Raw genomic sequence first — 22,636 nt, forward strand, 5'->3', positions numbered from 1 at the left:
CCACCCCCACCCTTTTGAGACAGGTTCTCACTGTGTTGCCCTGACTGTCCCAGAACTATCCACAGACCAGGCTGTCCTTGAACTCACAGAGGTGTGCCTGCCTCTGCCTGCCCAGTGCTGGAATTAAAGGCGTGCACAGACAGGCTAAGATAGCACAGCTTAATCTTCGTGTTCTTGTCCACTACAAGGACAGAGAACCTTACATTCTCCTCCCCTTCCCCAGACAAGGTTTGCTGTAGTTTTAGAACCTGTCCTGGAACTAGCTCTTGTGTCCCAGGCTGGCCTTGAACTCACAGAGATCTGCCTGCAACTGCCTTCCAAGTGTTGGGATTAAAGGCATGCGCCACCACTGCCCAGGACACGAGTGTGGGACACAATGGCTCTGGTAGCTGGAAAGACCCAACCAACAACTGGGTATGATTGAATGTATGGGAGAGCTCCCAGAGGGCGCAGCAAAGACAATAATAGGATTTCAAGGAGGAAATGGTAAACTTAAGACATTTCTGTTGACCTTGGAATCAGAGCTTTAATCATTGCTGAGCTGAAGGAAAATTGCAAAAGGCTGAGTAAACAAAGAGAAAGCAGAACTCTGCAACAAATGCTCAGAAGTGAAGCGGGACTGGAATAATGTCTCATTCTTAGCCCTGCCACTCAAGTGTGAGGGCTGGGTTTGGATCTCCACTACCCATGTAGAAAGCTGTGGTGTGCACCTCTAATTTTAGTTCTGGAATGAGGAGACAGGAGGATCCTTGAAGTATAGTGGCTGATTCACTGAACACCAGACCCAGTGAGAGACCCATCTCAGAAAATAAGTTGAATGAGCAATTGGCACCTGCTCTTGACCTCTAACCTCCATTCCCATACTTATACATGTCCATACACACTCACACAGTGTGAAGTGGTGAGGAGAGCCAGCCCCAGTGGACCAGACCTGAAGTCCCAGCTACACAGGAGGCCAAGGCAGGAGCTTCTGTGTGAGCTCGAGTGAGCAAGGCAAGGCTGGGCAACCTAGGATGCTCCATCTCAAAATAAAGAGTAAAAGGAGGGCTGGAGATAAAGCTCAGTGATAGTGTTTGCCCGGCATGCCTGAGGCCCTAGATTTAACCCCAGTACCATTGAAAAGATGTATCTGTGGTCTGAAGAAGAAATGAGGGAGGATAGATTTTCTTTCTTTCTTCTTTTGGTTTTTCGAGACAGAGTTTGGAGCCTGTCCTGGAACTAGCTCTTGTAGACCAGGCTGGCCTCAAACTCACAGAGATCCGCCTGCCTCTACTTCCCAAGTGCTAGGATTAAAGGTGTGCACCACCACCGCCCTGCCATAGGATAGGTTTTCAAGAACAGGAGGAGCTGGTGGGGAGAGAGGAAGATGTTAATGGAGAATTGATGCTATTCTTGTGAAGAGCAGCTGGTAAAGTACTTGAATTAAGCCCTTTTGGCGGGTCTAAGCATACAGAATATACCCAGAGATCATTCAGAAGTTGGAAAAGTCTGCACGAAGACAGACTTGGAACTGGGGAGCAGTTAGCGCTTTGAACAGCAGGAAGGGAAGAGAGCAGAGAGAGGCCCTGCATGTGGCCTCAGCGTCCACGTGGTAGTTACACGTCCTTGGACTGGTACTGTGCCACTGAGTTTGAAACAAGAGTCTTAATACCCGCTGCATGGGAGTGACGTAAGGATTGGAGAGCATATTTGCGACATGCCCTCTGTACCTGTCACATTCACTGGGAATCTGTTCACGCCCCAAACTCTCACGTATAGCTCTTAGAGTCACTTTCCCCTCCATGTAAAACTTTGCTGCAGTTTTTCGTTCTTACTGCTACTTTCTGAAGGGGACAATCTCTGCTTTTCTAGCCTAAAGTGCTCTCTCCCTGCCTCCCATTTGTCGTGGCACATTTATCACACTGTTTCTGTGATCTTGTGTTCGTGTGGTTTTTGTGGCTTTGTCTCTTCCATTAGACATTTAGTGACCAACCTTCTTGAATGAATGAATGAATGAATGAATGAATGAAAGAAAGAAAACCTGGAACATAAGGGGCCAAGGAATGTTTATTTTCTCACAGGTTTTCCAACGCAGGAATTCAGGAGGAGCATTGTTGCATTGTTGTGAAGTTCTGATTCAGCATTTCTCATGAGGTTGCTGTGAAAACACCAGCTGTGGCTGAAGTAGTTTTAAGGTCAGCTAAGGCCAGAGGATCCACACTTCCACAGTGGTTTATTCAAAAGCCTGGGCATGGTGTTAGCTTTTGGCAGAGACCCTCAGCTTCCCCAGCTGGAGCCTAACACCTTCAGAGCACAATGAGAGAGAGAGAGAGAGAGAGAGAGAGAGAGAGAGAGAGAGAGAGAGAGAGAGAGACAGGGTGTGGCCACAGTGCCTTTTCTAGCTATCTTTGGAAGGGAAGATGCCCCACCATCACTCCGCACTATCTTCTTGATCACCTAGGGTAACCAGGAAGAAACCGCACAGTATGAATGCCAAAGGCGATTGTCACCGAAGGATTCTAAAGATTCTTTCTGCAGGTGCTGTTGGGAGTCACTTGGAGAGATGATGGGAACGAGTAAAAGAGTAGTGTTGGTGGAGGGGCATGCAGTCAAGATTGCTTTCCTTACAAGCTTGTGTGCTTTCCATACCCTTGTGGCATAGGAACAGACAGATGCTGGGCTATTCAGGGATTAACAAGACATGGCAAGAAAAACCATGACCAAGATCTGTATGTCTGTAACGTAGCTCAGCACCCAGCTTTTATCTTGCATGGTGATTTGACAGTGAGGACTTTGAGTCTTTGATGCATGTGGAAATATAACTGCATCCTGACTGTGGTTGCACTGGCCCAGAGGACATCTTAAGAGGTCATTCACCGTGCCTGGCTTTGCGTCAGGTCTCTGTGGTTTCAGAACATTTAGTCTTCACATTGAGCCTGGATTAATCACGGCTGCTTCGATAGAAACTCTAGCTTTACCCCAAGGATCACAGCTCACAGATGGTGAGTCAGGAACCCGAACTTAGGCCTTGAACACAGGGGCTCATGACTTGCATTATGCCACCTTGCGCTGTTGCACTGTGTGATTTTGTCACCTGACAGTAGTTAAGAGAAGCTAGGTTCAAAGTTATGCACATAATATGGTTTTAGTTCTGTCACAGGAATAAAGGAGAGCTACACCAAAGTTGAGATTTTTTTTCTTGATCATTTAACTTTTTGTTGATTTTCAAATCTTCTAGAAGCAGGTGTTAGAGTCAGAAATATAAATTTAAAAAGCAATTTCATCCTGAAAGTTGACGTGCATATTTGCAGTCTTGAAGCCGTTTATGTGTTCCATGAATTCTCTCTCTCTTTCTTTCTCTCTCTCATGGCTAAGAACTTTGAGCATGTGTCAGCATATTTTTTTGCAAATCAAGAATTTCTGCAGATAGTCATTACATTGAGTGAGTGATACTTGTCCTCTGAGTACTTGTAAACATATAGCAAAGTTAGGTTTGCCTCCAGGTTCAAAGGCTGGTTGTGAACTAAGTACAATATCTAGAAAAAACAGTTTTAAAGAAGTATTTAGTATAAATATTGAACACTAAGACAAATTATCCTGGTATAATCTACAACATCTTTTTTTTTAAACGCTGTGAATGACCACACTTCTTCCTAACAATGTATGTAAAAGAATTAGCGTATCTGGTACTTAGTATCTGTGCCTCTCACCAAGATACACCAATAAATTATTTTTGGAAGAGCATGTGTGTTCTCCCTGAATGTGACAATAAATGATGGTATCATGTCAAGAAGCTGTTTAAAAACTAGTTCCCAGATTGAATTTCTTCAGTCTTCATTTGTCTATTCACTTCTTGAGCCCACTTAGTCCTTTGGTAGCATCTGCTCTGACTGTCCTCCTGAAGCACTCCACAAATACCCTCTTCTATTGGCCTTCCTCTGCCACCTTTGCAGGGCTTCCTTCCTTCTTACCAGCCTTCTCTCTCCCATACGGTCTTTCTTAGTACACATTTTGCTGTAGGACTCAGTCCTGGGAGCTCTTTTTCCCTGTTTGCATTCGCTCTGCAGGCAGTCTTATCTAGTTCCTGTAGCTTTCAGCACTGCACAAGCTGAGACTTCTAGATCTATTAGCTGAACCTCTGCTCTGAGCTCTAGCTTCAAGCTTCCAGTTGTCAGTTTGACAATAAGCACATGGCCAGGTAATTAGCATTTTGAATCAGCACATTTGAAAAGCCATATGGGAAGGGAAAGTCATTGTTTTTCCTTTACCCTACAGCTTAACTCCAATCTTGCTTTTTTATAAATAGCATTGCTATCCTACTCAGTTGCTCAAGCAAGCAGTCTAGCTATTGTCTGGCTTATGTGCTTCCTCACCCTCTGTATTTCTATGAAAGTCCTTTGGTTCTACCTGTCAATTATCTCTCAAATCTGACATTTCTCATGGCCACTCTCTCCTAAGTTCCTGCCTGAATTTCCTGCTGCTGCTCTTGTCCCTCTAGCTTTCCCTAACTAGAGTTGTCTTTCGGTGTATTTAGTTGTGGTGGTCAAGACCCTCTAGTGGCTTCTTTCATCTTTAGAGTAAGAGCTAAGGATTTTGGCATGACTTAAAACGGCATCATTTAGCCTTCCTCTGCACCAACTCCGTCATCAATTCATTACCTATTAGATTCTCCAGCCAGAGTGACTCCCTGGCTCCTCTTGGACTGCAGCTCACTTCTTCTTGCCCTTTGGTCATTGTCCTGGCTGTTCCCTCCTGTTTTGCTTTCTCAATTTAACTTGCTCCTGACACGTCACCTTTCTCCGTAACGCAGTCCATTTACACTGTTATCCTCCCCTTTCTTCTCTGAAGACTGGTCCCCCTAAGGTAGAAATGCGCTGTGACCCGTGTTCCCAGGACCTAGAACAGTACCTAACGTGCACCAAGTGCTTACAGAGTTAGAGTGGATGAATGAGTCAGCTGTTCACTGAAACAGCCATAGGATCAGTGGTAAGTTGAGCATCTCTGTCTCCGGTGATTTCCATGACCAAGTCCTGCTCTAGATGCTGCTGTATGTCTTTCTATAACCGTCTTCTTCCTCTACCATGGGCAGTCCCTTATATCTTATCTTGTGTATGGCTAGATCCTGTTCATTTTTTCTCTGTATGTTACTTCGTTTTTAAAAACGTTTCACTTTATTTTTAGTTAGGTATATATGTGTATGTCTATGCGTGGTCTGTGCATATATATGAATGCAGGTGCCGGAAGAGGGAGGGCATCATATAACTTAGCTGGAGTTATAAGTGGTGTGGGCTTCCTAACATGGGAGCTAAGAAACAAACTCAGATCCTCTTCAAGAGCATTATACACTCATAATTGCTGAACCATCTTTCTAGCTCCCATATGCTGTCTCTTAAATCCAAGCCTTGTTTATCTTCTTTTATTCCTTACCTTTATTAGCTCTTACTACTTAAGTGTAGGGACTTCCTTGTCTCATTCAGTTTTACTAACTTATACGTATATTATCAAATGAAATTATTTAATTTATATATGTATATAATCAATTTATATCTTATGTCATGTCATAGAGCATTTTATTTACTTATTTTGCAATAGTGGGTATTCAGAGAATGTTGAATGAATAGTCCTTTCATAAAAATAGAACTGGTGTGATTTTTGTGATGATTTTGATCACAAGGGTTGCAGTTATTGAAAGGTATTTATGCTTATATAATCCCTCCTTATTCCCATTTTTAGGAGTTTTTTGTTGTCCTTGTTTTAATCGACCATTACAGTGACTGTGGACACATAGTGTACTCTTGGCTCATTCCTTCCACAGGAGAGTTTGCTTTGTTGGCTTAGTGGAATTAAAGTAATTATTTGTGAGTAACATTTATACTTTTGTTTAAAATGATTTCTTCTTCTCTTTTTAGCTAAAGTCTCCCGGGATTGCTGAATTGCTGAGGAGTTTGAGATACAAGCTGAAGTTCCCATTCCATGGATCCCTTGGGTGCACCTTCCCAGTTTGTGGATGTGGACACCCTGCTAAGTTGGGGTGACTCGTATAAAGATGAATTAAACTCCCATGATAGCACAGCTGAGGCATTCCAGGAGGACACCATCAGATCGCCTTTTCTTTATAATCGGGACATTAATGGAAAAGTGGTTCTTTGGTAATTTTTTCATTATATCGTACTGTGTGTGAATCCTCATTATTTTCCTCTAAAGTTCTTTTTTATTTAAGTCCTAGTTTTATTGAAATACTGCTTTTACACATACAGCCTTGTTGGGGTATAATTATCGTACAGTAAACTGTACAGAATTAAATGTACAGCGTAAATGTTACTATGTTCATGCAACTGTAAAACCCTCCTCACAGTTAAGACAGTGATAGTCCCGTCTTCTTCAGAATTAATCTCTGCGCTGGTTTGCCTGCGTTGGACATTTCACATACATGAAGTTTCACAGTGAGATTTTTGGACTTAGTACAATGTTTTCACTCCAGTACAAAGGACTGCTTCTCTTTCATGGCTCAGCAGTGCTCCATGTGTGCACACTAAGAGCACGTTACCAGCCCACTAGGTGACAGACAGTTAGGTTGTTAATATTCTCTTGGCTATTATGACTGCTGCTGTTTCTAAACTTTTTAAAGCAACTACTTTCAACTGTGTGAACATTCTGTTTTAATGAAGGCAATGTGGCGAAGGGCAAATGTATGGCATGGTGGCTTTGTGAATTCTGGGGTTGGAGCAGTTATAGTAAAGCTCACAGGTACCAGATTAATTGTGAGCCAAGCATTTGCTTCTTTTTCTACTTTTTGCTATTTCTTGGCTTGGGAATTAGCAAAGCCAATATTGTAGAGATAGAAGGTTTTGGAGAAATTAGAAACTAGGCCAGTTATCTCCTTCCTCTTTCCCACAACTGCTTTTTTATCCATTGGTTCCACAGGAAAGGAGACGTGGCATTACTGAACTGTACAGCCATTGTGAATACCAGCAATGAAAGCCTCACAGATAAGAATCCCGTGTCAGAAAGTATCTTCATGCTTGCGGGGCCAGATCTGAAGGAGGACCTACAGAAACTTAAAGGTGACTGGACGCTCTTAGGCGTGTTATCGCTCAGGGAATATTTTTAATGTCTTCTATCATGAAGAAGTGTGTCAGGTGTTTTTGGAAAAAACACTGCATATAAAGCTGATTTCCTGCTGTTGAAACTAGTAGTAGCCTTTGCAGTCCTAAGCCAGGCCCTAAGATTTCACTAGCACTGCAATTCATCAGTCACACGATGAACCTTAAAATGACAGGCATGCTCTCTAGCTTTATCAGCTTGATCCAAACTAGTCATCTAAGAAGAGGGAACTTCAGCTAAGAAATGTCTTCATAAGATGGGGCTGTAGTCAAGCCTATATGGCATCTTCTTAATTAATGGTGGGTGTGTGAGCAGGGCTCTCCCTGGGCTGGTGAGCCTGGTTCTATTAGAAAGCAGTCTGAGCAAGCCATGAGGAGCAAGCCAGGAAGCAGAGAACATGGAGTACTGAGGAGGGTTGGAAACACCTTTAATCAAACTATAGCAAGATGCTATTAAAAACATGAAAATTAGAAAGGATCTTTAAGAAAATACTGCAAAGTTGTTTGGTAAAGGGAAGAGAGAAGCCAATGTGGAAACTCCCCTTATGGGGGTTCGCATGCAAGCGCATGCTCATGCATCCTAGAGTGAGACTTTGAAATACAGAGAGTGGAAGGGCTAGCATGATTTTACACCAAATTTATCCCTCTTAAATTTAATTTTTACCTATAAAGAATAAAAACCCAGGATTTGGCAGACTATTTGGTAGTTGTTAGTGTTTAGTTCTGGTTCATTTTGTAATGCTCCCTTATACCAGGTGTGTGACTGGAGACTGTGACATCACTGCTCAGTCCGAGTCTTCTCATCTCTCAAGTTGGCATGGTCATGGTAATCCTGCCTCAGTTCTTGGCACAGAGCAAAAGTTTAGTAAATACTTTTGATTAAAGAACCGAGTGTCACACAAACCATTTGGCATAGTCTGTTGCTGTAGGCACCACTAATAAACTAATGCACAGATCAAGTGGCATGGTGGACTTGAGTTCTGTTGCTGTAGGCTCCATTAATAAATTAGTTCACGGATCGAATAGCACAGTAGACTTCAGGTATGATAGGGGAAGTCAGAGTCTGTTGCTTCTGCTGCTGCCGGTTACTTTTCTCTTGTTTGAAGGCCCATTGCTGACCTGAAAAGGCTATCAGTGGCTGCTGAAGGTCTCAGTATGTGACTCTGCCCCCTCCCCCCTTTACACATTTTTATTAAATTAGTTAATGATGACAGGTTATGATTTGCTAGATTTATGTTAGAAAGCTAAGAGCAGATATCAAATGAACTGACTGGAAATGTAAGCCAAGAAACAAAAATTGATAGATATTAGTACTATAGTTTTACAGTAAATTTAGAACGCTAGATAGGGTCAGGCCAGGAGCTGGTTTGACGGTATTTCTTGCACATATGAAGTGCTTACTGTAAGGCAGGATAACAGATCTTCCATCCTGTTTTTATTCAGAAAACCTGAGTTAACTCATCCTTCTTCCTTACCCTTCCCACAATGTCTGTCATCAAGTCCTAAATTTCTTGTATCTCTTTTTCACTCCATTACCACTCACTCCCTCCCTCCCCACCAACTGGGCTCCCTATATTTATTCTCTGTGAAATCCATTTCCACACACTAACTGGTGTTTACATAGCAAACTATGAACACCTTCTTATTGCCCACCTACTTCAAACCATTTAGTGGTCCTCCAGAGTCCTTAAGCTAGTCTCCAGTACCTTCAAGTTCTCACCCCTTGGTGTCCAGTCTCACCCACACTGGCTCTCGCCTTCAGAACGCAATAACTGAACCCAAAAGATCTCCGCTCACCACTTGCTCTCTGAAAGGTTCTCTGGTTTGCGTTTTGGTCACCTTTCCTCCCTGTTAACTGCTAACTCTCAAGTCCTGCTGACATCCTGCTGACACAGATTCCTTTTCCTTCAGAAAGGCCCTTCATTCTGTAGAATGTGCTCTTAGCCTGCAGGATGATGCTTCTCCCCTAACAGTAATGCTGCAACATTACTGATTGTTACTGTTCACGCAGGCAGGAACTGCCTGACAAAGATAACAACATCCTTTTCTTTAAGTAGCTGAGAAACAACATTAATTCCCAATGGTTTTAACTGAGTAAACACTAAGCTAACACTCTTAACACTGCTTTGTTGAGAACAAATCATCAGTGCTCAGAGAGGCTGTGGTCAGTCTGTGCTGAGACCCCTGGGGCAGACCTTGTGTCTTTTATTGTAGCTGTAGTACTACCTTCAGAGTGATAAACTGAGGAGCACCCAAAAGAAAAATTATTAGCTTATTAGGCATTATAGAAGGCATATTACTGAATAGTTCAAAGGCCTAAAGTTAGCATAGAAGATTTGTAGGGAACACTAGTTACTCTCAAGTACTCAAGAAAGGATTTTTTTGAACAGGGTGTGTGATAGCTGTTGTGTTGCTGGAATTCCTAGTATATAAAGTTGTGTTGCAATTTAGCTAGAATTTTTTTTTTCCCTAAGAGACAGAGCTTTCTAAAAATGAGTTGTGTAGGATTTGTGTAGCCATTTAGCCCATTCCAAATCAGCGCGACTTTCACATTTTGAACTTTGTGTGAGTTTTCATTTGTATTCCATTATAAAGAATTAGAACATCTGAATTCACCAGACTGTTTGTTCCATCTCAGAGCACATATCTGGAGCCAGAGAAGCCAGTTGAAGCCTGAGCATGCACACTGAGGAGATGCTGGGATCCCTGGGCTGTTGTGTGCATGTTCTCTGACTTGGGTGGAGATATGTGCATCATACTTTTTGCTTGCTGTTCTCTAGTTGGTACCCCTTGCTGTAAAGCATTCAGCAGCCTCTGTACTTCATTATTGTGGGGTTAGGACTTGCAGGGAAGTGCAGTTGAAATCCTAATGATCTTTGGTAGCTAAGATACTCAGTGCTCCTTAGTAAAACATGGAGCCAAGGATGGATATCACACTGGACAGAACTAGGATCAGAGGTAACATTACTTAGTGAACTGCATTTATTTTTCAAATATTAAAAGTGCTTTCAAGATGATTTAAATGTTTCCAACAATATTCAGCTTTGAAGCTTTTGATAGAAGAAAGTTGGGCTGGAGCAAACACACAAAAGATGGAATTAGAACAACATTATTTGTCATTAGTGTCAACGTCCAAAATTCTTAGGAACAATAAAAGAAAAGTGTTATTTCAGGAACAAGATATTCAATTTTAAACTTTTCTCTCTTTCCTCTTTCCTGGGGGACAGGTTCTCATGTATCCAAGGCTGGCTCTGGCTCTTCAGCCCCTACCTACCAAGTGTTAGTATTACAGACGTGCACCACGAGGCCCAGCTTTTTCTTTTCCTAAACTCTAAAATGAGAGGTCTCCACAACAAACTAAATATGTGTTTGCTTGTTACCTCCTTTAAAAAACCAAAATAGAACAAACATTATGTTTCTTTTAATTAGTAGTTTTTAAGAAGTATTATATATGATTTAAAAAGTGTGCACACACACTAAACTACACAAGCCATAATATTCCCACTACTTAAACATAACCACTTCTGACTATGTCCATATGCCATATGCAGATATACACATACTCCCAGAAAGAGAAATTGTATACTGTTCTCAGAATGGTAGCATACATAGTGTCTTCTTTAGAAAATACATTCTACCGTTTAGTTTCAGAAATTAGATCTAATACCCAGACTATAGGTAACATTTCCAGCTGCCCAGAAATGTTTTTTGAAGTTATTTTATCGAAGCCTTGTATTCCATCAGGAACACACATTGATCTTGTTTTTATGTTGTTGATTTCTGGGTTTGATCCAGCTCAGCTGCTTCTTACAATACTGATGTTTGGAGTGAACTCTGTTGTTTTCCAAGCTGCCCTGGCTCTTTTATTTGTCTGATTTACTTGTGGTGCCAGTTAGTATGTGTCTCTTCACACTATAGTAAACTTTGAGACCATGTTTATGAACCTTGTTGTGTTCTGTGCTTTACCATATTAAAGGATATGTAAATTCTGACTGACCTGTTTGTGGTTTGCCAGTGACACAAACATTGCTGTCTGGGTTGGAGTTTGAGCAGTCACCCTTTGCATCGGGAATGTTAGCTGTATGGTGTTTTCTAGTCTGGAGTCCAGGAAGAGCAAGGAGTGCTAACCAGAAAACAGCAAGCAAAAAGTATAGACATCCCTCCCTCCCCGAAAGCTCACCCTTCACTCCTGAGTCAGAGCACATGCAGACAACAACCCAGTGATCCCAGTATCTCCTCACTGTGCATCCAGTTCCCTGTCACGTGTTTCGTAGGTTTGATGATTTAGGACCAAACTGATAACCTGGTAGGAATCCATGCTCCCCGTAGGACTATGAAGTAGTTGTCTTTTCAACCGGTCACTTCTGTATTTTTGAGCTGGTGATCTGTAAGGTAGAACTGTTTTGTCACTCTGAACTGCAGATTATTCTTGGTTCACCTTCCTTTCCTAGCTGTGTGCTGTTTTCCATGTTGTGTTGACATTTGTTGAGGAAATAAAACCCGTGTCTACTCCACCACATAGAAAGCTCTCACAGGTTCCTGCTTTGCCATCTATCTTCCCAAACTGCTCTCACAATCTGTAGTAAGTCAATATTCCATTAGCATCATGACTATATAAGATCTTCACCACTGGTAAACAAGTAGATTCTTGTTCTCTGTGTGCCTTTTCCCTCCAGGAAGTTAGTAATTGACTTGATTTTGTGGAAATATTTTTCTTCGTCTTCACTGGTTCATCCTCAACATTTAATCCAGGTGTAAACCTCCTCTCCTTTAGGTTTTCTTCCAATCTCTTTTTCCCTTGACAGGCACACTCGGAACTTTCTACTTAGTCCTATCTCTCTAAACAGCTCTGTGCCTACTGTCCTGACACCGAGTTTCACCTCCGGCACTCCCTCACCTTCTCTGTCCTATTAGAATCCAGACCAATCTGCTGTTCAGGCTCCTATCCCTGCAGCCCCGTCCTTAGCCTCACAGATGCCCCATGGGAGCATTGTCTAAATCCCCAGCTAATGCACCAGACTTCGTGGATACTCTTTAGGGGAAATGAGTTTTTAAGCTGGGACACAGCAGACAGCCACTATCCCTTTGCTCACCCTCTTTCCTGCCACTTGCTAGGGAATATGAGCGCCTGGGTGGAGACTTGTATTGAAACCTACCTCCTTCCTCAGAGACCTGTCAGGAAGGACTCTGACTCTTCTGTGAGGGCCTGATTCCTCCTTGGAGTATCTCCTGTGCTGTTGTTTGTCTGTCCACAGTGTATAACTCTTCTAATAAACTTCTTACCCCAGTCCATTTCAATGCCGCCTTTGAATCCTGCAACCTGAGAGCTTCAGATAGTGCAATGGTAAGAGCATTTGTTGCTCTTGTAGAGGGATCAGGTTTGGTTCCCCAACACTGGCATTCTGGTTCACAACCATCTGTAACTCCAAAAGTGTATTGCTAGGTCTTGAGATAGATTGATTCCCCATTTTCTGAGAAACTGCCATACTGATTTCCAAAGTGCCTGTATCAGTTTGCTTTCCCACCAGCAATGGAGGAGTGTTCCCCTTACTCCACATCCTCTCCAGCATAAGCTATCATCGGTGTTTTTGATCTTAGCAATACTGACTAGTATAAGATGGCATCTCAGAGTCATTTTGATTTGCATTTCCCTGATGACTAAGGATGTTGAGCTCTTCATTAATTATCTCTCAGAAATTTGAGATTCTTCTGTTGAGACATCTCTATTTAGATCTGTGTTCTATTTTTAAATTGGATTATTTGGTATTTTAATATCTAGTTTCTTGAGGTCTTTATATATTTTGGAGATCGGTCCTCTATCCTATGTGGGGTTGGTGAAGATCTTTTTCCATTCTATAGGCTGTCATTTTTGTTTTATTGACCATATCCTTGCCTTACAGATTCTAAGTTTCAGGAGGTCCTATTTCTTAATTGTTGTTCTCAATGTCTGTGCTACTGGTGTTATATTTAGGAAGTGGTCTCCTGTGCCCATGCATTGAAGGCTACTTCCCACTTTCTGTTTTGTCAGGTTCAGTGTGGTCAGATTTGTGTTGAAGTCTTTGATCCATTTGGAAATGCATGTTTTGTGCATGGGGATAGATATGGATCTATTTGCATTCTTCTACATGATGCCATCTAGTTATGCCGGCACCACTTGTTGAATATGTTTTCTTTTTTCTGTTTTATAATTTTATCTTCTTTGTCAAAAATAAGTATTCATACATGTGTGGATTAATATCAAGGTCTTCAATTCAATTCTATTGTTTCACCTGTCTGTTTTTATGCCAATACCAAGCTGTTTTCATTACTATTGCTCCATATTAGAACTTGAAGTCAGGCAAGGTGATGCCTCTGGAATTTTTTTCTTGTATAGGATTGTTTTGGCTATCCTGGGTTTTTTGTTTTTTCATTTGAAGCTGAATGTTGTTCTTTTGAGGTCTATGAAAAACTGTGCTTGGGTTTTGATGGAGATTGCATTGAATCTGTAAATTGCTTTTGGTAAGATTGCTGTTTTTATTAAGTTGATCTTACTTATCCAAGAGCATGCGAGATCTTTCCATTTTATGATGTCTTCTTCTAAAGTTCTTTTCTTACACGGGTCTTTTAGTTAACGTTACCCCAAGGTTCCAGAGGATTGCTCCCTCTTTTCTGGCATCTGTGGGCGCTGCATGCTTGTAGTACACATGCAGGCAAAACAAAACACATGAAAAAAAAAATATGAACCCAGCAGTCTTTACTTGTGTGTTACCCCTTTGTTTCTGGGAGCTTTATGATCCCATCTTTATTTCTGATGTACTAAAACTTCATAATGAGTTGCCTTTGTGTGGCTTGGGTATTTTGATCGCCACCCTGGTTTCAGACTTCAGACCCAAGAACTAGAAGAATTAACTATCTGTTGGTTTTAAGTCATCTGTAAGTTGCACTTTGTCAGCAACTTGAGTGTTTTAAGAAGCCAAGTGTGGTGACCCACACCTACAGTCCTAGCACTCAGGAGATGGAGGAGTCCGAGTTTGAGGCCGGTTGGGCTATATACAGTAAGAAGAGCCAGTACAGGCCACACTAGACACCACTTTAAACAAACAGGCAGACAGGTGAGACACACATGCGCACATGCTCCTCGTTAGATATAGATTGATAGAGGCAGGAGTGTGCTTTAATCAGAATGGTTGAAGGGCCGCAGTCTCTCCGTGTATGAGTGAGACTGTGCACACATGGCATGGGGGTCTTGGGGTCTTATGGGACAGAAAAGCGGGGACTTTGGAGATGGAAGAGTCTATCTGCAGGGCAGTTCCCCTGCAGTCTGGAAGTGGCAGATAGTAGCAGGTTTGGTATATGGATCTTCTGATCTGATCAGAAACTCCCACAGGTATTAGCAGTCGCTCGCCTTCCTGTCCAGAGTGCCTCAGTCCACCTGAGGCCTTTAGATCATTGACCCGCTACTCCCATTAGCTTCTCAAACAGCAGCACCTAAAGATCACTGGGGAGTGAGGAATGTGGTGCTCAGTTCTGGGGTATTTCTTGCTTTTCTTTGCTTCCCTATTTCTCTCTATAAAGGAATCTTACTGCATGCTGTACTTTCTTGTTTTGTCTTCCAGTTTTATTATTCTCTTAATTTCCCTTTGTTTTGCTCTTGGGGTTATTTTCTCAACTGTAGTCTCAGCCCCTACTGAGTTTTTTTTTTTTTTTTTCCTCATAGTTTGGTAGTCTGCAGCAAATAGGAGTACGTGCTGTTTTCTGCCCTCTATATATTTTTTTTAAAACACCATTCTGGCCTTGACTCAGAGGCCCTTCATCTCCTCATACATCTCTGAGGGTCTTGTTTCTAGTGTCAGGACTTTTGGTCATTTCTAAGTCTCCACGCTGCTTTTTGGTGTCACGAGCAATAGTTGGTATTCTCTGTTTCTGTTTTAGTCAGGGACTTCCTCTCTTTTTAGTGGTTTTTAAGTGTTAGTGCTGTTTGGGGGGAACTGAAAAGCTAATGAGGTGTGTGTGTGTGCATGTCTTATTCATTTGCCTGTTTGTGTAAGGTAGTGTCTGTGTAGCCCATACTGGCTTAGAACTTACTGTATGTAGCCCAAAACATGACCTGAAACTTGGACCCCCTCTCTCATCCTCCTGAGTGCTGGGATTACAGATGTGGTCCACTGTGCTTAGCTGCTTAATGTATTCAAACTACTCAAGAAGTACAGATGATGCGTGACTTATAATCAACAAGTATTTAATCCTCCCCATTTGCGGATCTGGAATTCTGGAATCAGGATGACAGCAGATCAGAGTCTTCAGGGGGATTTGGACTTCTTCACATAAGAGGAAGCAATCCCTGGATTGTGTTGGAAAGATAATAATCCTCTTCGTGAGGACCAGCGTGATCTCGTCTCATTCCTCTCACCTTTCAAAGACACCAGCCCGGATGCCATCACGTGTTAGAGTGACATTTCAGCATAGGAAGTGCAGGGGAGTGCAAGCATTTGCTCTGTAACAGCAAGGTTGTTGGTTGGTGGATCTTAAGTAGAACAGATATCCTGCCGTTTTCTTGGACATTGGATATCCATGTTGAACAACTGATGGTGTCAGGCAGCTAGACCTTTTCCTGACAACTTTAACACTTAACTAAATCCCCTCTTTTCAGTTGTCCTGGGGTTCTGGATTTCAGAAATTTCTTAATTTAACATCTTCAGAGAATAGCCTCTTGTTCTCTTGTGTCAGTGATAAAGAAAGAAGTCATAACTTGCTGTGCTAGCTCAAGAAAGGGTTGTTGTGGATTTGATTGACTGTATACACCTGCAACCCCAGCCTTTGCGTCATTGTCTGAGCATATAGCATAGTCTGAGAAGTAATTCAAAGTCTTTTTTAGTTTTCTCCATGAAATAACAATAACCAATGCTACATGTGTGTACTTTGCATAATTCAACTCATTTAATCTTATAAGGCCAGTATCCCCCTTAAAGAGGAATTCAAAGCACCATGAATATACCCAGAGTTCACACATTAATACTTTAGTACTTAAATAAAGCAGTCAGCTTTAAATCTGACTCCGCCCTTCAGTACAGTCAGCTTCATACTGCTTGCAGGCTGTTAGGTTCCTCTCCTTTGCTAATCCTGTTACCCATGGTCCATTAACTTTCCCCTTGCAAACCCGGGTGGTGCTTCTCTGCTTGCATCTTCCCCACCTTCTTTGTGCTTGCATCTGCTGTCCTGCTTCACTGCCAGGAGAACAGAAGGAACAGACGGCGATGCTTGTATTCGGTCCTATTTTTAAATGACATTCCTCGTAGTTCTTAATCCGCTTTTGTTCTATGCTTTGCATATTCGTGTTTACCTGATCTTTACAAGCTTTTATGTGTTCCCATTGTTCCCAGGTTGCCGAACAGGTGAAGCAAAATTGACGAAAGGCTTTAACCTAGCTGCTCGGTTCATCATTCACACAGTGGGACCTAAGTATAAAAGCCGCTATCGCACTGCAGCGGAGAGTTCCCTGTACAGCTGTTACAGAAACGTGCTTCAGCTGGCAAAGTATGGCCATTCCCCCACGCTCTGTTAAAGATGAAACCTCCCTGTGGAAATCAAAGTTTGAAGGGCTCAGATATTATCTCTCAACGAGTATGATTAAATTTTACATTAATTTAATTATCAAATAATACAGTTGAGTTGGCTTGTAAATTTATTGGTGGGAGATGCTGGCTTGTGTTTTGAGATCACCTATGGATAGTGTATGTAGATAGTTGTTTCAGTACAACTTTTGGGTTTTCTATCTGATTGCAGAGAACAGTCCATGTCTTCCGTTGGCTTCTGTGTCATCAATTCTGCGAAGCGAGGTTATCCTCTAGAAGACGCAACACACATTGCACTTCGTAAGTAACGCTGCAGTGCCACACGGAAGTCAAGTTCTTAAAGTTTTTAATTGTTAGATAAAATTATAACCAAAGAAGACCCATTGATTTGATGAACCTCGTGGCATTCTGAGTAATTTGCATTGGTCAGTTGCAGAGTTCTTACCGAATTTCTTAAATGGTATAATTTATCCCCGTGCATAAAGGATTACAAGACTTTCTCATTAAGTTTGAAAATGAAACCAAACTAGAAAGTATGAGCAATGCAATGGACAGTTGAATCAAAATAAGAACAATCTTAACAGTTGGTAAAAAAGCAGCAAAAGCGAACTCATAATATATTTGCATAGTATTTTTCTATTTAGACAGAACCTTTCACAAGGTCTCTTTAGTATAAAACTGTGTGTTTAGGTTTAAAAAAATCACTGAGCCCAAGCTGACCCCCGGTGATGTATACTGTTGGGCTCAGGGTATAGGTCAGTGGTAGAGTGTGTGCTTAGGGTGTGTGAGTCTCTGGGTTCAGTTCCCAGAAAAACAATCTGATACTCGGCTCAAGAGTTCAGGACCTCAGTGTACTCCATACATTTTAGGTCACAGCTCATAAGACAAGGGCAAGTCACTTAAAACATCAGTGGTATGCTTTTTTGCAGATATGATACTCATCTTCAAATAAAAAAGACTCTAAAGGGGCCTTATGCTTCAGTACATTTTTTTAAATGATTCTTTGCAGTGGTTGGAGTATCATCATAATCTACATTGTGCATCCATCAAAAGAATGCCCTAGTGCCTTATCTAAAACAGTATTGAGAAATACAGACTTTAAAGCTACTCTAAGACCTTTACAGATCCCTGGAAAGGGGATAAAGGTGATAGGAAGCATTCTACTGTAGACATTACAAGGGAGGAGCTTTGGTTTCTTTGAGGTGGAACCATCCTAGTGAGGTTCTCGTCACTAGGAACACTGATACAGTATCTGCACACCCTCCTTAAATACTGTTATGTGAAATCTCTTATGTACATTGTCCTGGGTAAATGGTCCAAAGTATAGCTTTACTGCCCACCTCTGCAGTCCTAAGAGTAACTCACAATAACAGATAATGGTCAATAGCAGGAAGATGGGTCTTCAGTGAAACAACTTCTAGGAATGTAACTGGCATAAAGGAAGCATATACGTCTTAAAATTGACCAAGTCAAATGGTATAAGGACTGTTGTTCCTAGACCTTAAATATAGTAAAATTTAGAGCATTGTTTTCAGAACAAACAAATACAGAGACAATAGTATACTTTCTGGAATTTGAAGATAATGAATGTCTTGTAAACATGTACATTGTAAGCATGCTAAGAATTAATCTGTTAACATAATTCATCTTTCAAATCAAGAACTTTCTTATTAATCAGCAAAACTTTTATACAAAAACCTAATATTGTCTTAATCAGTATACCAAAGTTTTTATAGTATCTTTTTTCCCTAGTTCATGTACAGTTAAATCCTTTGAGAAACCATAAACATCAACATTGAAGTAAAATATTAGGTTATTTATTCAACAAGAATTTGAGTTACTGCTCTGCAGCAGTAAGAATAGAAGCCCATGATGTTTGTACTTATCTTCCATGCTCCCCCATATTGGAGGTATTAATATTCTGGATGTCACTTTCACTAGTTAAAGCATCTTCGTAAATATAAAGCATGTGACACCCTGTTTGGTTGCCAAGAAGAGAGCACAGATGCAAGTGAAAGGAACAGTGTAGGATGACATGAGGAAATCCTTGAGTCATGAGGTCAATGTCATTCTTTTTCCTGGCAGAATTCTCCTTCTAAATGATCACCATTGAGAGAATTTGATTTGATTACTACCTTCCATAGGAAACACACAGTACTATGTTAAAGTACAATTCCGATGAGTGTCAACATTTTATGTAATATAAATAGCATGAAAGAACACCCCTTTATGGAAGCTGCTTTAAGGGAAAGGAATGAAAGCATAGTGGAAGGAGAAGTGAAAAGCAGATTTGCACCTAGCAGCAGCAGAGTTGCAGATCTTTATTCTGCTCTCAACAAATGAGTCTACTGTGCTAGATTCGTGGACTGCATTACTTAGGGCCATGAATTATTTTGAATAAGTGCAGGTCTCCATGTTCTACTAGACTTCAGTTAATATAATATTAATATAAGATATACTTGGGCTAAATAGGTCTACAATCTAGTTGACAGACAGAAAGATGCTCAGAATATCACAGAAGTTTTCCAACTTACCATGGTACTATATAGCTCATTAAGCCTATTGTAAACTTGAGAATCCTACATTGAACTTGAACCAAGTGTAGGAGTGCAGGAGATTCTGTATAGAAGAATTCTGGGAAGGGTAGAATTCTACACAAAGATGACTTATGACAGGACCTTGAAAAATAATCAGAGATTCAGGAAAGAAGAGAGTGGATGAACAGTGTATTTTGGTCAGAACTAGCCTACCACCAGATAGAACTTAGTGACAGCAGAAGATATGTGGGAGGAGCAATTGGAAATAGGACTTGGGAGGTGGTTAGTTATGACAGTGTGGCAAGTCATGTAGGAACTTTGAACCTTAACTTACAAGGGTTGCAGCCCCATTGCAAGTGTCTCCTAAGGAAGGTATCGTAAGAAGATTGCCCAGGCAGCAGAAGTTGCGGTCTTGGAAATGAAAGGAACAGAGGCCAGTTAAGAGTTTATTGCCAAAAGCTTGTGAGCATTAAGAGCTTGAGAGCAGCTGAGAGTGAAGGATGGCTATTGGAAATGTTAGCAGTAGACTTACAAGATCGTACATGGAAACCATTTGGCAATGTGGACTGAAGGTGAAGAAACGGGGAATACCAAAGAAATCCGGGGGCCAGCCAATAGCTCAGCAAGCCTGATGACCTGAGGTTAACCCTGGAAGCCACAAGCCAGAAGGACAGAACTAATCCTGAAAGTTGTCCTCTGAGCTCTGCACAAGGGTGTACACACACAGTAAATACATAATTTTTTTAAATTGTGAAGCTGGAGAGATGGCTCAGGTTAAAAAGCACTTGCTGCTTTTGGAGAGGACCTGGTTTCAGTTCCTAACAGCTACATGGCAGCTCAAAACCATCTATAACTCCAGTTTTAGGGGGTCCCACACCTACATCTTGTCTCTTTGGGTACCAGGCACATAGGTGGTGAATATATAATGCATGTAGGCAAATGCTCATGTGCATAAAATCAAGGATTCCGATATGAGTGACTTCTTGGGATATAGAAAGAAGATAGGAGTTAGACTCACTAAATTTGAGGTGTCTGTGATTATCTAGGTAAATATACTCAGTAAGCAGTAAACAGCTCCATTCTTTAATTCAGAAAGATTGTACAATTTGGGAACCATCAGCATTTGAAGTTAAATTTAATTAACAAGTTGGTGAGCTATGGAGTATACATATATCAAGAAAACAAAAAAATGTGGGCAGTTTTAGAAAGCAGCGCATGGGCATAAAGGACCAAAGCCAGGGATATTTAAGATTGGGCCATTGGGTCTCAATAGAGAAAAATCAGGATGGGATAGAGGTTAAGAAAAAAATAACTTGCTGATTGGTAGTGGCACACACCTTTAATCCCAGCACTCGGAAGGCAGAGGCAGGCGGATCTGAGTTCAATGCCAGCCTGTAGTACAGAGTGAATTCTAGAACAGCCACAACTGTGGGAGGGAGGGAGGAAGGGAGGGAGGGAGGGAGGAAGGGAGGGTGGGTGGGCACTCAGCTTTGGTTTTGTGAGTGGAATGGGCTGAGTGGCTCGTCTGAGGCTGTACCTGATGAGTAGAAAGGCACTATGCTTTCCATTTGCGCTAGGTCGTTCTGGCCAAAGGGAGGCCCCAGGGAAATAAAGAACTTGCTGGAAAAGGGACAGTAGTCTGACTCAGCATCTTCTGTAGCCACCTGCTGTCACAGACACTAGACACGAGAGCAGCAATGCAGTAAAGCTCCTACCGTGGCACCTTAGGGCTAGTGGAAGGAAGGCTGAGAACAGAGAGGACATGCCATAAAGGGACCTGAATGATGTCTGCTACAGCCACTCTGAAGGAAAGTGCAGCAGGCTTTTCTGGTGGGAATAATTTAGCTGTGGCTGATGAAGTGAAGGGGGGCCCATTACATTAACATAGCTGGGTTTTAACACTGAATGTCTTCCTATTTTCTTCCTTAGGTACTGTGAGGCGGTTCCTAGAGATCCATGGGGAAACCATTGAAAAAGTAGTATTTGCTGTCTCTGAACTCGAAGAGGTATTTTACTAATTATTTTGTTTAATTTGAGTCTTAATTCTACATGTGTTACATTCATCTGTCATCATCTGTTCACTGAATCTGAAGCACACAATTGTAATGATTTAAATAAATTCATGGCAGTGGAACTTAATGCTCACTCATTGAAAAAGAATTACGTTGGACTCTAAAAACAAGTGTAGAAGGATCCACACTGTTTGACCATGTGAACCAGGCTTACTGGCTCTCAGTTTCCCTGCCTCTGCCTCAAGTTCTGGAATACAGGCGTGTACCACCAATCTAAGAAGGAGAGTTTGAGTCACAATTTTACTGCTTATCTGTTGCCTTCATAAGTGGAATGGCATAGGCGGGCAGTTCTGCCAGCTGCTCCTGCTAGTGCTCGGGATGGCACCTTGTAGCCTGAATGCTAGGTCCCCAGGTTTTAGCAGCATTTGTGCTGTGGTGGTGAAGCTTCGCTGCCTGCCTGACTGCATGGGTAGTAGCCAAGCCTGTGGCACAAGGTTGGCGAGTTTATGTTTGCTTTTGGGGGCCGGGGAGGAGAGACGTTCCTTAAACTCGGTCCGTTTAGAAAGTCAGAGCTTTGTTTTTATCTCACTGGCTTCCCTAGCTTTAGAGCTTCTGGTATTTCTTCAGCAGTCATTTAGCTGTCAGTGCTTTGCTAAAATAGGGAAGTGGAGTAGCAGGAGTAGCATTGGTTGGTTTGCACAGACAAGACATATTTCCAAGTAAATTAGTACTGATTTTAGAAGTCAGAGAGCCCTGGGAAGGGCAGTGTTCCCTTGCTAGTAAGCTTTCTAAGATGGGAAAACATGAAATACAGAAAAAAAAATTTTTGAAAGCATGGGTAGTACTCATTTCTTAAAGAGTTGTATGCCTACAAATGACCAGTATAAAGACACTTCATAACATTGACCATTATAGAAATGCAAGCCAAAGCTACAGTGAGACACCAAAGTTACAGTATAATACAGTAGTAGTATATGCAAAAATATTTAAAACGTGAAGGTGAATATTTATAGCAGCATTGTTTATCGATGAGCATATGTAGAGCATATATAGGGTAGTATTCATCCTTGGGGGAATGAATTATGGATACATGTTAAAAAGTGAACCTGGAAAACATGTTAACTGAAATAAACTAAACATAAAAGGCTACAAATTGTGTTCTGTTTTATTGGAATCTTCAAAATAGGCACATCTATTTAGACAGAACAATTGGTAGCTCAGGGTTTGGTAAAAGGAATTGTAGGGAAAGATTGCTGATGGGTTGGTTTGGGGTGATGTCAGTGTTCTGGAATTAGATGGTGGTGATTGCACAGCTTTGAGAATATACCAACAGTCACTGAATTCTGTATTTTCAACAGGTTAGTTTTATGGTATATGAATTCTTTAAAAAGCTTAGAGCATGTGAGTGTGTGTGTGTGTGTGTGTGTGTGTGTGTGTGTGTGTGTGTGTGTGTG

At 41.6% G+C, this 22,636-nt stretch overlaps 1 protein-coding gene across 2 annotated transcripts in view; it reads left to right on the plus strand.

The window, feature by feature from the left end:
- Positions 1-22,636, plus strand: part of Gdap2 (ganglioside induced differentiation associated protein 2) — a 51,587-nt gene that overhangs the window by 1,368 nt on the left and 27,583 nt on the right. For both annotated transcript variants that reach the window (XM_005357096.3, XM_026784146.1), the window contains exons 2-6: positions 5,889-6,128; positions 6,904-7,043; positions 16,442-16,595; positions 16,845-16,933; positions 21,100-21,176. In XM_005357096.3, the coding sequence (XP_005357153.1) occupies positions 5,953-6,128; positions 6,904-7,043; positions 16,442-16,595; positions 16,845-16,933; positions 21,100-21,176 (636 nt within the window). In that variant the 5' untranslated portion in view covers positions 5,889-5,952. The remainder of the gene's footprint in view (positions 1-5,888; positions 6,129-6,903; positions 7,044-16,441; positions 16,596-16,844; positions 16,934-21,099; positions 21,177-22,636) is intronic.

This window comes from Microtus ochrogaster, chromosome 21, assembly GCF_000317375.1.
Source record: "Microtus ochrogaster isolate Prairie Vole_2 chromosome 21, MicOch1.0, whole genome shotgun sequence".
In the NCBI taxonomy this organism is placed as follows: Eukaryota; Metazoa; Chordata; class Mammalia; order Rodentia; family Cricetidae; genus Microtus; species Microtus ochrogaster.